The sequence below is a fragment of the Trachymyrmex septentrionalis genome, unplaced genomic scaffold (assembly GCF_001594115.1).
Source record: "Trachymyrmex septentrionalis isolate Tsep2-gDNA-1 unplaced genomic scaffold, Tsep1.0 scaffold101, whole genome shotgun sequence".
NCBI lineage: Eukaryota > Metazoa > Arthropoda > Insecta > Hymenoptera > Formicidae > Trachymyrmex > Trachymyrmex septentrionalis.
In genome coordinates, this window is record NW_017304136.1 from 1,622,432 (window position 1) to 1,636,402 (window position 13,971).

General features: G+C 27.1%; 1 protein-coding gene across 1 annotated transcript; it reads right to left on the reverse strand.

Annotated features, from left to right (window-relative positions):
- Positions 1–1,683: 1,683 nt before the first annotated feature.
- Positions 1,684–12,920, reverse strand: LOC108756472 (ABC transporter G family member 20-like). The gene is made up of 15 exons (XM_018500318.1): positions 12,846–12,920; positions 8,448–8,635; positions 7,752–7,996; positions 7,161–7,338; positions 6,994–7,087; positions 6,610–6,819; positions 6,416–6,519; positions 5,440–5,665; positions 5,041–5,218; positions 4,705–4,820; positions 4,540–4,610; positions 4,383–4,471; positions 4,089–4,265; positions 3,904–3,990; positions 1,684–2,296 (listed from the first exon to the last, which is right to left on the reverse strand). Exons 2-15 carry the CDS (start codon positions 8,546–8,548, stop codon positions 2,082–2,084), a joined length of 2,091 nt encoding a protein of 696 aa, XP_018355820.1. The 5' UTR covers positions 8,549–8,635; positions 12,846–12,920; the 3' UTR covers positions 1,684–2,081.
- Positions 12,921–13,971: the final 1,051 nt, after the last annotated feature.

The window sequence follows — 13,971 nt, forward strand, 5'->3', positions numbered from 1 at the left end:
CGGGGCACCATGAGTTATAAAAATTTAAACTCTTAAAAGTCCATCTAAATATAAAAATTTTTGTATCATTTTTTTTAATAATTAAAGCATAATGCATATTTTAAAATTTAATAAGTATATTTAGTAAGTATTTATTAATTAAAAAAAAAATAAAAACATATTTTTTAAGAAATAACTTATAGTGCCCCATATTCGAGACCATACTATAAGTTATATATAAATAGTAGAATTATGCCAGAAATAATGGTGACGAAAGTTGAAAAGTATTTTCAATTAATTTACACATTCTTAGCAGTCACTAATACAATAAAATATAATTATAACTAATAATTATTAAATAAGAAAATTATTAAATAATAAAATAGAAAGAAAACAAATAAGATATATTTATGCCAAATAATCATTAATACAAAAATTTGTTACGATAAAATAAAATTAATTACTTAGAAGTATAAACTGCCCATTTAGGGTATTGCTTACATACATATATTTTCTATATTATCCTGTTTTATCATAAATATTTATTTTAATATATGATCTATGGTGTACTCCAACTATACATTTAATTATACATTTAATAGAAAACTATAAAAAATAAATTTTAGATTATTATTTGTATTATAATAAGTTGAAAAAAGATGCGCAGAAACTTGCACTTTATCTTCATATATGTTCTTCTACTATAAAAACAATATTAAAACATTTTTATAAGGTTAAAAAGTTGCCATTAAACCACGAAAACAATTAATAATCGATGCTTTTCGATACAATAAAGTTTAATTACTGCCACCTAGATAAAAAATATAGGCAACGAAGTAACAGTCGTATTGTACAATAGTTAATACAATAGTATTAATTTAAATATTCTAGATTATTACAATCGATGACTTATGGTACTCCGTGACTACTACATGGTGCCCCGCTTTCCCCTATATTAATTAATTAATAATTACAATTCTCTTACATATATTATAAATGTTATTACAAGAAGTATATATTTTATATAATACATTTATTGCATTTAGTGCGCTCAATCTGCGCACTTTGGGCATAAATCCGATAAAAATGCCATATATCCCAAACAGGTGCGCTTTATCTGCCAGACTAAATTGAGTCGAAAAATCCTCTACCATTTTGCAATTTTCGTAATAGTTACAAGATATTAATTATTAAAAATTGTCAAAAATTGATCTTCAATAATTTTTTACTTAAATACTATCAATTTTACAGAAAAATTGCAAGAAATAAAAATTATTTTTTTTTTTTTTTCGTAGAGCTTTAAGAATTTTTTCAGAATTTTTTATCAATTTTTTTAGTACTGCATTTTTTATTGGCAACTTTTTTTACAACATGAAAAAAGGTATTAAAAAATTCTGAAAATATTCTCAGAACTTTATGAAAAAAAAAAAAAATAATTTTTGTCACTTGCTGTTTTTCTGTGAAGTTAATAGTACTTGAATAAAAAAATATTGAAAATCAATATTTGACGATTTTTAATAATTAATTTCTTGTTAATTGTTGTGAAATAATTTTTGTCACTTGCTGTTTTTCTATGAAGTTAATAGTATTTGAATAAAAAAATATTGAAAATCAATATTTGACGATTTTTAATAATTAATTTCTTGTTAATTGTTGTGAAAATTGTAAAATGATAGAGGACTTTTCGATTCAGTTTAGTCCGCTCTGTTCCTATGCAAGAGTTTTATCATTACTTATCAAACACTCTGCATATACAGGCATGTTAATGCCATTGTTACTTGTAAATATGTCTAGCGACGGCGAACATGCACCTCGTTAGGCGATCTTATCTCGCCGCCCACTTGCATTTGGTGCGATGAGCGAATTTAGCTATTTTTAATATCTCGTTAACCATTGCGAAGTTTATTCCGTTCTATCTACGCAAAAGCACTGTGCCAAAAATTGAGGAACACCCTGTATATATATTAAATCAAATTAGATGAAATGTTCTACGTATGCACCTATCTAAACTTTGCACTCTATGTCAGACTGTTTTTGTTTTCCTTTTAAAGAATTTTCTTTAGACAATTTAATTAGATTAATTTAATTAGACATTTTAAATATTACCAAGTCTTCCGTCTTAAACCAAGTATAGTTACGATAAAATAAAACAATATCCATCCTACAACTATTATGAAACCAATATAAACTTGCTCTTCAGATATAGAATAACCTTTGTAGATGATTCCTCTCATAGATATAGAGGGCAACGTAGTTGGCAATATATAGCTGATCCATCGAAGTCCTTTTGGCATTCCTTCTATTGGCCATATACATCCTATGATTTTGTAAATTATATATTTTAAAAAATTCAATTACAGTAAATGATAATCTTTCATTAAATGTTGTTAATTTTAACAAACGTTTACTAAAATTTTTTATATTATTTGCGACACTTGTCAACAAAATTATTGTAATGTAAATTTATATTAAAATTTTGCTTAATTTCAAGTAAGCATAATTTCATGAGAAATTGACGTATTTAAAAGTTTTTTTTTTTATTCTCACAGTGGTAGAGGCTGTACTTTAAACAATTTTTCATAAATTTTGAATTTATTCTTACTTCCGCCCATCATCTTTTCTAAAAGAAGGTGTCACGTCTCTAAAAAATTATACAAGTTTAATACATCTTGTGGAGTAAAATGAACATTTTTCATAAATGTTATGATATAATCTTTGTAAGGTATATACTTTTTCTTGCAAATTAAGAAAAATAAAGCTTTGTACAATATGATTTTTTTTGTTGCGTATCAACATTTTACCTATGCATTTTTCTTCAATTTCCTCCAACATCCGCATTAACCAATGCACATCAAAAAAAGGTTGCTGTTCGGATTTTTGTACGCGCGCATCATATACATATGGGTACGTTTGCACTTCAAAATCTCATACTACTGTCTCATCTTTGAATAATTTTATACAAACGCTTATGTATGTATATTAATGCAAGTTTTATTGCATTTAGTGCACTGAATCTGCGCACTTTGTATGTTTTGGGCATAAATGCTAAAAATGCCGTATATCTCAGATGGGATACATAAACTAAACAAAGAATATGAAAGCAAAGCACTTGTATTTTGCTATACAACATGCTTTACTATTCCTCTACACGTATGTATCACGAAATAACCACTAAGTTTTTACACGCCCTATAGTAATTATTTTATATAAATTATAATTTATGATGGCGCTACTTATTACAGTGACAAATATCAATTTAATTTATAATAATTTGATTAATATTAACAATAAGAAACTGAAATCATAACACACATACTAATATTACATATGTAAAGACATGTAACAGAGTAGTTGCGGGAAATATCCCCACTCCTTCTATTTTTTCTGACTTCTGCGGTGTAAATTCCAGCGCGTATCTGCCGGAGTTACCCTAAGTAATTTTGATACGTCGCCGCGCCGTATCTCCGAAACAAAAAATCATACAAAGCTTTACCTTTTTTTAATTTATTAAAAGTCCGTACTTTACAATTATTATATATTTGCGAAAAAAAATTTTTTGCACCCCACAGAGTGTCAAACTATGCAATTTTTTAAAGACGTAACACGTCTTTACTTTAGAAAAAATAATGAGCATAAATAGAGATAAATTTAAACTTTATCGAAAGCTTCTTAAAATACAAACTTTACTCTTGAGAATGAAAATAAAAGTTTAATACCATTTTTTGTGGAATTATGCTTACTTTAAATTATTTTGATATAAATTTATGTTGCGATAATTATGTTGACAAGTGTATTATACTTATTAATGTAATTTTAAAAATAATCTTATAATTTCTGAAATAATCACGTTAATAACGGTATCATTTAACAGAACTAGATTGAAATAAAAAGTAAATTTTGTGAAACTAAGAAATAAGAACTTACCACTAAGAAATGTTAGTATGACAAAGCTTCCAATCGAGGTATAATTCGCCATCGTGTAATTTTTCCATATAATAGAAATTACGAAACCTAAGAATGCATTTTAACATGAATAATCAATTTCATTTCTAGCAGATTCTAAGATGTGATTCTTTTAATATATTTACATAATTATATGGAGTACTTACCGTACATCAGTCCACAAAAACCCATAAGAAATGTGAGGATTGTTACGTCCAATATTGATCCTTTACATTCCAATCCCCATATAGAAAAGTATAAAAGCATTATCATAGCGGTGTGAATGATTATGATGATGCTCTGAATAAGAATATGAGACAATAGGATTTCATCTGTTCTGACCCCTGTCGCAAATTTACATTCGTATTATTATGATAAAGAAGTAATTCTAAAACTAATTTTGGTAGTTGGTGAAACTAACCAACTAAAACTAACTAACTAAAACTAAATTAGTAAAATACCTTGGACTATACTTCGATTCCAAACACCCTCTAATCGATCTGTAATTATCACGGAGGTAGAGACTGTATTGGCTAAACAGAAGATAAGTCTGTAAAGATAAACAATTTAGTAACAGCAACTGATTTCGTTTATTCTGTTGAATTGATTTTTACTTACATTAACATAAATGATGGTGCTAAGAAATCTGCATAATTGAGATCTGTCGTGCCATAAACAGGTTTTTCAAACTGAAAATAATATAATTTTATTCATTTAGTTCTATACAATAGAGAAAGAGAAGAGAGAGAAATTAAATATAATAAAATTATAAAATATTCTTACTCGAATGGGCGGATCGGCCAATTTTGGTGAATATTTGCAGTCTTTCATAATGTTCTCATAAATTTCTAAGAAACTATAGAATAACTTTTTCTGCATGTGAAGTCCAATTAGCATATCTATAATAAGGCTATTGTGAATTTATGTATTTATAATTTCACTAATAAGTTAATTAATTTGCGTTTCGTTTTTGATAAAATATTCGTGATTTACTATAATATTCTTTTGACCTTTCTGTATAATTTTTTAAATAATATTTTTTATTTGAGATTTTATATATATGAATTAATTAAATTTTTTAATTTATTATGGAGATTGTATAATACATAAATTACATACCACCCATATCTAGAAAAACTTGAATTTGACTGGCAAGAAGATCAGAATCCTTCGTCGAAGTGACATCTTCCATTCGTATCCGAAGAGCTTCGGAAAAGTTTTGATTAAAATACATTAAACCATTGAGTTTTCCATTTTGTACGGCATAACTCGCTTCGTAAATATTGTCATAATACTCCTGAAACGGTATATTAGTAAGAATGTTTGAGATACACATCAACTATTTAATTGTTGTTACTCCATTCTTTTAATTTATATTAAAACATTTTGGAAGAACTTAATTTATTTTGATTTATTGTCAATAAATTGGCATCAAGAAAATAAGCATTATTAATTATATATATATATATACATATATATACAATAGATACTGATCGTTATTGGTCTTTGTCATTGTACCTGTATTGCGATGGAGTCATTAAAACTATGCAAGAACCTACAACTCAGATTAGTAAAGTGGCAGGTAATTTCGTCATTCCAAACGTTACCAAAGTTGCTGCCGTAATCGCAGTTGCCAGCTTCATTATTGACAACCCCAATTTTCAATCCTTTTGGATCTTTACCAATTGCGGTAATAAATATGCTGATTTGAATTATCGGAAACAATATTGCATAAATTAATCCTCTGAAAAATATAATATGTACCTATTATTATAATGAAAAAATTGATATGTAAATCTGAATTATTTGAAATATAATATTTTGTGTATAATGGTTCATCAATTGTTATATAAATATAATGATAAAACTAACAAAATTGGAAATTATAACAGTTAAATTTTATTTTGTGAATGTAAAGTATATCTCTTCCGTAAAGGAATTAATTACACTGTAGTAAAAAAATTTTAGTAATTTTTTTTTGTTTTTCAACAAAAAATAAGTATTTTTTTATTGAGTTTTATGGAACTTTAATAGAACTCTTTATATTAAAAAAAATATGTTTTTAAATAATTCCATCATCCTTTAATTTTTAGAGAAACTTCATTTCGAATTTCTTATGTCATAATGATCATATTTATGTAATAATAAATAAACATGATGATAAAATGTTCCCTTTATGAACAATTTTAAGTGCTATATTAAAATAAAATTTAATAAAAAATATCCAGTGTCACAAAATTATATTAATGTACATATAATGTTTCTATTTTTTAATTTAAATGGTAATACTTAAGTATTACTTTGTAAAATAAAGTAAAAAATTGCAAATTGTTGAAATTTCTAGATTTTTCAAAAATAAAAATTTTATTTCTTAAAATCTGTGAGTGATGGAACTTTTTAAAATATATTTTCTTTTTCAGCAATTAAAAACATAAGAACCATTTAAATGTTCAGAAATAGAAATCTTAAACTAGTATTATTAATAAATATTTACCCATAAAAATGTAAAAATTGATTGCCGTTCTTCGCTAATAAAGCTATGAATCTTCTTAATCGCGAAACTTTACGCTCTGAAATCGCTTTATACTCCAAGATTACCTTAATAAATTAATTTATTTGTATTATAAAAATAATAGATTTAAATAGCTTTTTATTACAATGGTCAGCATAGATTATTTCTATATGTACTTTTGTTCGTTCATATTGATTTTGGTTTTGATACGAAACGCCACTGTCAATATCTTCCACTTCGCATTCCTGAGCATTTAAAGAAGCTTTATTATCCTGAGCTTTGCACAGTTTCAAGAAAGTCTCCTCCAACGACGAACATTGAAATCGCTCCAGTAATTTCTGCGGTGTTAATTCCGCCAACATTTTACCATATCTCATTAAACCGATCTGCATAACATTAGAAAATACACAATATTAAATAAGCAAAATAAGTGATTAAGCAAAATAAGATTTAAAAAAAAAAATTAAAGAATAATTTTTTAAAAGCTTATAATATCATATATTTTGTAGCAATTTTGACATGGAAATTATTAGAACTAATTTAATAGACATAACGCTCACTTTATTAGCATCTTTAGTTTCTTCGATGTAGTGCGTTGTAATCAACACGGTAATACCTTCCTCCTGTGTAATCTGAATCATATAGGCCCAAATGCTACAAAGAAAAAGTATAACTTATTTTTCTATTATTTTTTGCTTATTGCATCTAAAAAGGAAGCAAAATCTACTTCTCCCTCAAAATTGGATCCAAGCCCACAGTGGGTTCGTCCAGGATTAGAAGTTCGGGCCTGTGAACCATCGCAGCGGCAAGAGAAATTCTTCTCTGTTGATCTCCACTCATGTTTTTCACTAGGTGATTTGCTGAGGGTAATTGTAATAACTCCGACAAAAACCTCTGTCTTGTCTCTTAGAAATAATACAGGGAGGCTATAGTTGTTTCGAAATTACCCAAACAACAGTCGACTATAAGCCGACAACAGAGTAACTGTTTGTCGGCATATAGACGACTATTGAAAGCCGACGTAAGTCGACTGTTCCCAATTAACGTAGAGTAAGTCGACATTCTAAGTCGTAAGTCTACTTATAGAACGTCGACTGTTAGTCGGACTATTAGTCGACATTCGGTCAACTTATAGTCGATTTCGTGTTGTTTGGGTAATTATACTAAAAATATCTTACGTACAAATAATTTAAAATAGAAACTAGAATCGTTTAAAAGATATTTTAAAAAAGATATTTTAAAATGTTTTATAAAACTAAAACTTCTTAGAATACATTTTGCGACGTTTTGCATGCAACTAATACCAGAATTTTCCTACCAATCTCCTCATCGTTGAGTCCGTTGATTCTGCCGAAGTAATATAGAGCACCACTTATAGTGAATTCTCCAACTAAGGAGATCTCCTGTGGCATGTAACCTACTTGAGGCCCAGGGATGCCGGAACCCTTGCTGCCCGGATTTCCTCCCAAAACCCACACTTCTCCGCTGTCAAGATATCGAATTCCGACAATGCAAGACAGCAATGTGGTTTTTCCACATCCACTGGCTCCTAACAGTCCATAGCTGTTTAGAGGAAAGATTGCACATGCTTCATTTTATTTTAGACAACATGTTCAAAAGAGGTTTTCTTATTAGACTTTTTATTTGAATATTCGTAGAAAGATATGTTGTACATTTTGCAAATGGTGTCAATTTAAACAATTGATGAATGTAACGCGAAAAAGTATGTGTAATAACATTGTTAGACAATTTTCAATATATCAAAAGAAATTATCAGATTGGCACAAAAGATATTAATATAATAAGTTATGTTGTGTATAATTTATCATATTAATTAAATAATATTAAAAATTGCATAAACTAACTTGCATTGCTTTCTTTCCTATATATCTATAATAACATCTTCTCAATGACTTGTTTTGAAAAACTTGAATTATTTGTTTACAACTCGAAGCGAAAATGAATAGAAAGATAATAATCTTTTATATTGACATGATAAATAACAGTTACTTACATGGAACCTCTTGAAACAGTCATATTCAGGCCGTTAAACACCAATTCTTTCTCGTAACGCTTTATGGCGTTCCTTACGATCACTGCCTCTTGCTGTACCATTTTGCGAAATAATAATAAGTATTTAATATCACCGTCTGAATTGTAATAATTTTTTGCTCAGATAATTTAAAGTCGATCAAGGGTTTCCTGCAACAATTAATTTGTTTAAATGCAACTTCTTTCGAAAATTTTTTTTTAGAATTTTTTATATTTGAAATTTATGAAGATTTTTTCATAAATACGTCATAATTTTTCAGATTTTCTGAACTTTTTTTTAGAAATTACACAGAGAAAACAATGGAATCATCATTTTCGATAGATTATCCGACACTTACCCAATGTTGTCTCATAGTAATATAAATTGTTTATTCTTTATTATATCTGTTAAATGATATTTTTATTATATCTATATAATTTCGTTACTAGTTTAGTTGGTCGTAATTGAAGTAGAGAATGAATAACACATTTACCAATTGAAGAAATGGTGTAAGCGGGTAACGTAGAAGATTTCATAATCCAGAAATCCCAGATTCGAAACGTACTAAAGTGCGTTTTTAAATATCAATTTGAAGTAGTTAATTTCAGGTATATAATTATTATAAATTTCTTAGGAATAAAATTTGTAACCCTTAAATATGAATGTTTTTTTTTTTTAATATTAAACTAGTGTCAGCTCGGATCCTATCCATTTCAATCCATTCAATCCATTTTCATGGATTAAAAGTACGCATTAAAAAAATTTTAATCCATTTTAATTTACTCTCATTTGTTGGGTAAGGAACATCAGGTGACAGCTCTACTGATTGAAAAAATGTAAATTTTAAACTTTTTTTCTGATTTTAATATAAAGTCTATTGCACCACTCCCAAATTTTGCGTCTATTTTAATCGTATAAAAAGATTTTTTATTTCGTTCAGTAAATTCGGAGATTTATATCGATCTGCAAAATCTCGACAATTTGACCACTCCAGCATCCCCATATTTTCAGCATCCTCCATATTTTAATAAAAAAATATTATATTACAATGTTTTAAAAAGAGCTCTCGAGGTAAGCTACAGGAATAATGCAATAAAAAATCAGAGGTTCCATTTAAAAAATTCAAGGTGACCTTGTTCTGATTTTGACAACGTCACGTTTTGGTAAACTATAACACCATTTTATATCCCGTTTTATCTCCCCCGAAGTCACGTTTAAAATTTGCTTTAATCCTACATCTCCTCGAAATATTGTAGTGTATCAATTAAAATGAAACATCCTGTATATATACTTTGAAATTTGAAATCTACTTTATTTCATTTGCATCCATTTGTCTCAGTGATTCCTGTATAAGCGTATTTAAAATTTGAATCCGCGCGTAAACGGCCGATGCGCTCAAGATACATATTCAAAATTCGCGGTTTTCGAGTTTTGTTCAGACAATGCATTTCCATGATTATCTTTCTCATGAGTAAATTTATCATGCTATAATTGCTATAAATAGAATCCAGATATTTGTTTGTGTTTCCGTTTCGCGCATGGTTTCTGTTTCACACCACTGGCATGTGAGTGAGTCGAGCGCTGAAGTGAGAGCGATAATGTCCTTCGGAATTATCCACAGAGATCTCGAGAATGAAATTGATCGGTTTACGTAATAATCATAAAAACATAGCTCATATTAATATATTCCGCTTAAAGTCATACACTAGACCATTGTGCACCGCAGAATAAGATTTGTTCTAAAGTACAAATCGAATCGAATCCAAATTTTTTTTTGAATACGAATCGAATTGAATCAAATCGAATCTGAATCGAATCATAACTTTTAACTTTTTAACAGTATAATTGTCAGTTAAAATCTAATATGTAATATGTAAATAATAAAATTATTTTTATATAAAGAACATTAATTAAATATGAAGTAGTTATTTTAAAATATATGTATATAATATTTAAATATTAAATATATAACTATAGTTACAAGTCAATAACTAACACGGATCTAATGCACAATTTATACGTGCGACTAACTTGGCTGATACAAAAGCTATTGACTTGAAGGATTTATGTATGTGTGTGCGCGTGCGTGTGTATGTAAGATTGTCAATGTAAGTGATTTTTATATTTAAATACCTTAGGTATTCATAGTAAGTTCTTAAGACATTACTTAAGATAGTCTTAAAATAAGAACCGAATCAATGAAATCGAATGAGTATCGGCTTTATTTCGATATCTTTGAATAGTTTGTGTTCGAATCATACCGATTTAAATTGAAATTGAATTGAGTCTTAACTGATTTGATTCGATTTGATTTGTATTCGAATAGTTCGCACACATCTCTAATTTGTTCTCAAGTACATATTAATTTTAAAAAGGCATTATCAAATCATTAGTTACTGCAAACAACGCATATTTTCGCCATCCGTAATATGAAATTATAAAGACAAAAAAATATTAAATAATGTCGGAATAACAATATTAAATATTTTAACAATAAATATAAAAAAAAAATTCTATATATTTTTCGATATATTTAACATAAAATCTATAAGTTTTTCATGAATTTTATATCATTTGGTTAAAAATATACCATAAAAAAACTTATTTTTAATAACTGTTCTTCAAAGTAAATAGTATCTGTTTTTTGAATTTCTAATCATATAATTATATAGCCAACATTAAGGCCATTATTCTGTAACTCTTAACAACAGTAACAATATCATTATATTATCATTGCGCAGCCTATTTATTGTGTACAAAATCTACGCAACGATAGTGTATCGATATTGTTAGTATCATTAAGAGTTACAAAATAGGATCCTAAATATGTATAATAAGCTTTTAGATATCATACCGGAAATGGTTGCTACCATGTTAATTATTTTTTTATTTGAGACCAGATATTTAGGCTTTAGAGAAAAACATTAGAATTTATTATTTTTATTTATCTTCATGCAAATAGCGTGTATGTCCAGCACATATGTATACCTAACCATAGGGCATTCCTTCTTTCTTACTTACATTATTTTAGACTGTCTTAATAAGTACAGTTAAAAAAATTTATAAATCAATTACAGATATTATTCAGATCGTATTAGCATCTTAAGTTATTACTTAAGACAGTCTTAAAATAAGAATAAAACAAACCATGAATGCTGATTTAGATTGTGGAATAAAACATCATAAAATTTTGATTCTGAGAAAAATACTGAACGAATGACGTGACAGTTGCATCAAAAATTTATTCCCGCATTGATTCAGTGTTAATAAATATAATTAGATAATAGATTTGACTTTTAAGAAATATGAAAGGAATTGATTTTTATAATAAATAGTAAATATAAAAAACGAAATAATTAAGAATAAATATGTGAATATTTGTTCATCAAATTATCTTTTATATTTATTATACATATCGAAATAAATAATTTTCATATAAAGTATAATAAGAATAAACGCATAAAAATAAAAAAAGTTATCATATTTACTGAATGAGGTAATCTATTTTGACGAGACACTAATATATGTAAATTACTATGAATTTAATAGATAATTAATCCATAACAGCAATTATGTAGCATATTATATAACACATATGTTACATTATTTTTCAAAGTAGTTGGCACAATTAAATTATAATAAACATAAATAACAACACATAGATAATATTAGTGGAATATTTTAGAAAATATTTACAATAATTCTCAAAGAATCTAATCGCTAACATTTTTAAGTGGAAATTCCTTAAAGTGGAAAAAGTCGAACGTCTTATACTAATTATTTGAATTAAAATTGCGACTCCAATAATTTAATCATTATTATATTGTAATATAAAATAAAATATATTTACGATATTTGTATTCCTTTATTCTACAAATGAATATATGATATGACATGTATTTCAGCTTTTAGCGATGTTTCGCTATCAGTTGAACAATATCGAACTTTGAGCGTAACTTCGCTGTATACGAAAATTGATAGAGTGGGGGTAAAACGTCAGCTTTAGCTGCATGAAATAGTACCTTAATATCATTAAAAGCTAAAACGATTTCAACGTAACATTTTATTAGATATTTAAATCAAGCCTTACATTCGACCGTCCTAAATTTACTGTAAAGATATTATTTAAATAAAATTTTACAATACTATTTTCATTCACGATGAGTTACGTATAAAATACTATAACGTTTTAATTCACCGATTTGATTTTTTTAATTTGTTAAAAAAATACTTTGGATGATTTTTGTTCTCTGAATTTAAAAATTGACAAACTGAAGAAGAAAACATAATTATTATTTTTTTTATTTTATCTTTATATGTTTTTATTCTTAAATATATATATAGTTTTAAACCTATTTAAAGATCTCATGCAATACATACCGTTAATCAAATTCACAAGTAAAACATTTCTTCTCCAAGAAATTTAATAATTATGATAATTTACGGATAAAATATATTTGATCTTTTCAATCGAGTCATTAATCACGAGAACATAAAAAACTGAAACAATGTGTTTTACTTTCTACATTGCGAGATATTGTAAATTTTTTAACACTTGCACTTTTTTACAATATATGAAACATGAACAAAATGTGTGAAGTATATAACAGATTTCATGTGTATCAAAAATTCAAAGGCTTGAAATGCTTATTATAAACTTTGTTGAGATACAAAAAGACGTCTAACATCTTTCAAGACTACGCGATGACTGGTATGGCTTGAAATCATTTTCTTCTTCCTACTTATTAACACGATACTTGAGCTCATTAATATTTATACTTCGTTATTGTATTGATGGTTTATTTAATTACGTAGAGGCAAGAATACACACACACACACGCGCGCGCGCGCGCGCGCAACGCAACGCAACGCAACGCACACGCACATGCACATGCACATGCACATGCACACAAACGTATTAACTTTTGCAAACTTATTAACAATATTTCTGACAACATTAAAGTTAAAAATTTATGATAAATAGGTGACACAGTAGTGTTTTGGTGATAAATATACATATATAGTACATATATTTAAAATGTTTGATTTTGTATATATATATATATGTATATATATATATATAATATATAAAGATATTTCTAATCTCCTGCAATCGGGACATATTAAATGTTTTTAATTACTATGCTGAGAAAAAAAATTGGTTGCTACAACAATTTAGATAGTAAAATATAGCATAGCATTTTTATATGGCTGTAGCAATCAGTTTTTGGTTGTAAATTTTTAATTGTGTTAACCTATCCTCTATGTATATGATTTCGATAGGCTAATGCAACTAAAAATTTGCTGCTATAACTAAAAACTGGTTGCTGCAGTCATATAAAAATGTTATACCATATTTTACTATCTAAATTGTTGCAGCAATCAATCTTTTTTTTGAGTATATTAAGATTAAATGTTTTATCTTGAATCTATCGAGCCTAATAATTTGTTGATTTGCAGCATAGTTAATTAATAAACCATTTTTTAAAATTATTTATAATAAGTT

Bases quoted from the DNA above. Each gene is read 5' to 3' on its own strand.
- LOC108756472 (XM_018500318.1), bottom strand. From the start codon at position 8,548: ATGGTACAGCAAGAGGCAGTGATCGTAAGGAACGCCATAAAGCGTTAC. The intron at 4,611-4,704 runs GTAAGAATATTT...TATTATTTTCAG, and splicing joins TGGCCGATCCGCCCATTCGA to TTTGAAAAACCTGTTTATGG. The intron at 4,472-4,539 runs GTAAGTAAAAAT...TTATCTTTACAG, and splicing joins GCACCATCATTTATGTTAAT to ACTTATCTTCTGTTTAGCCA.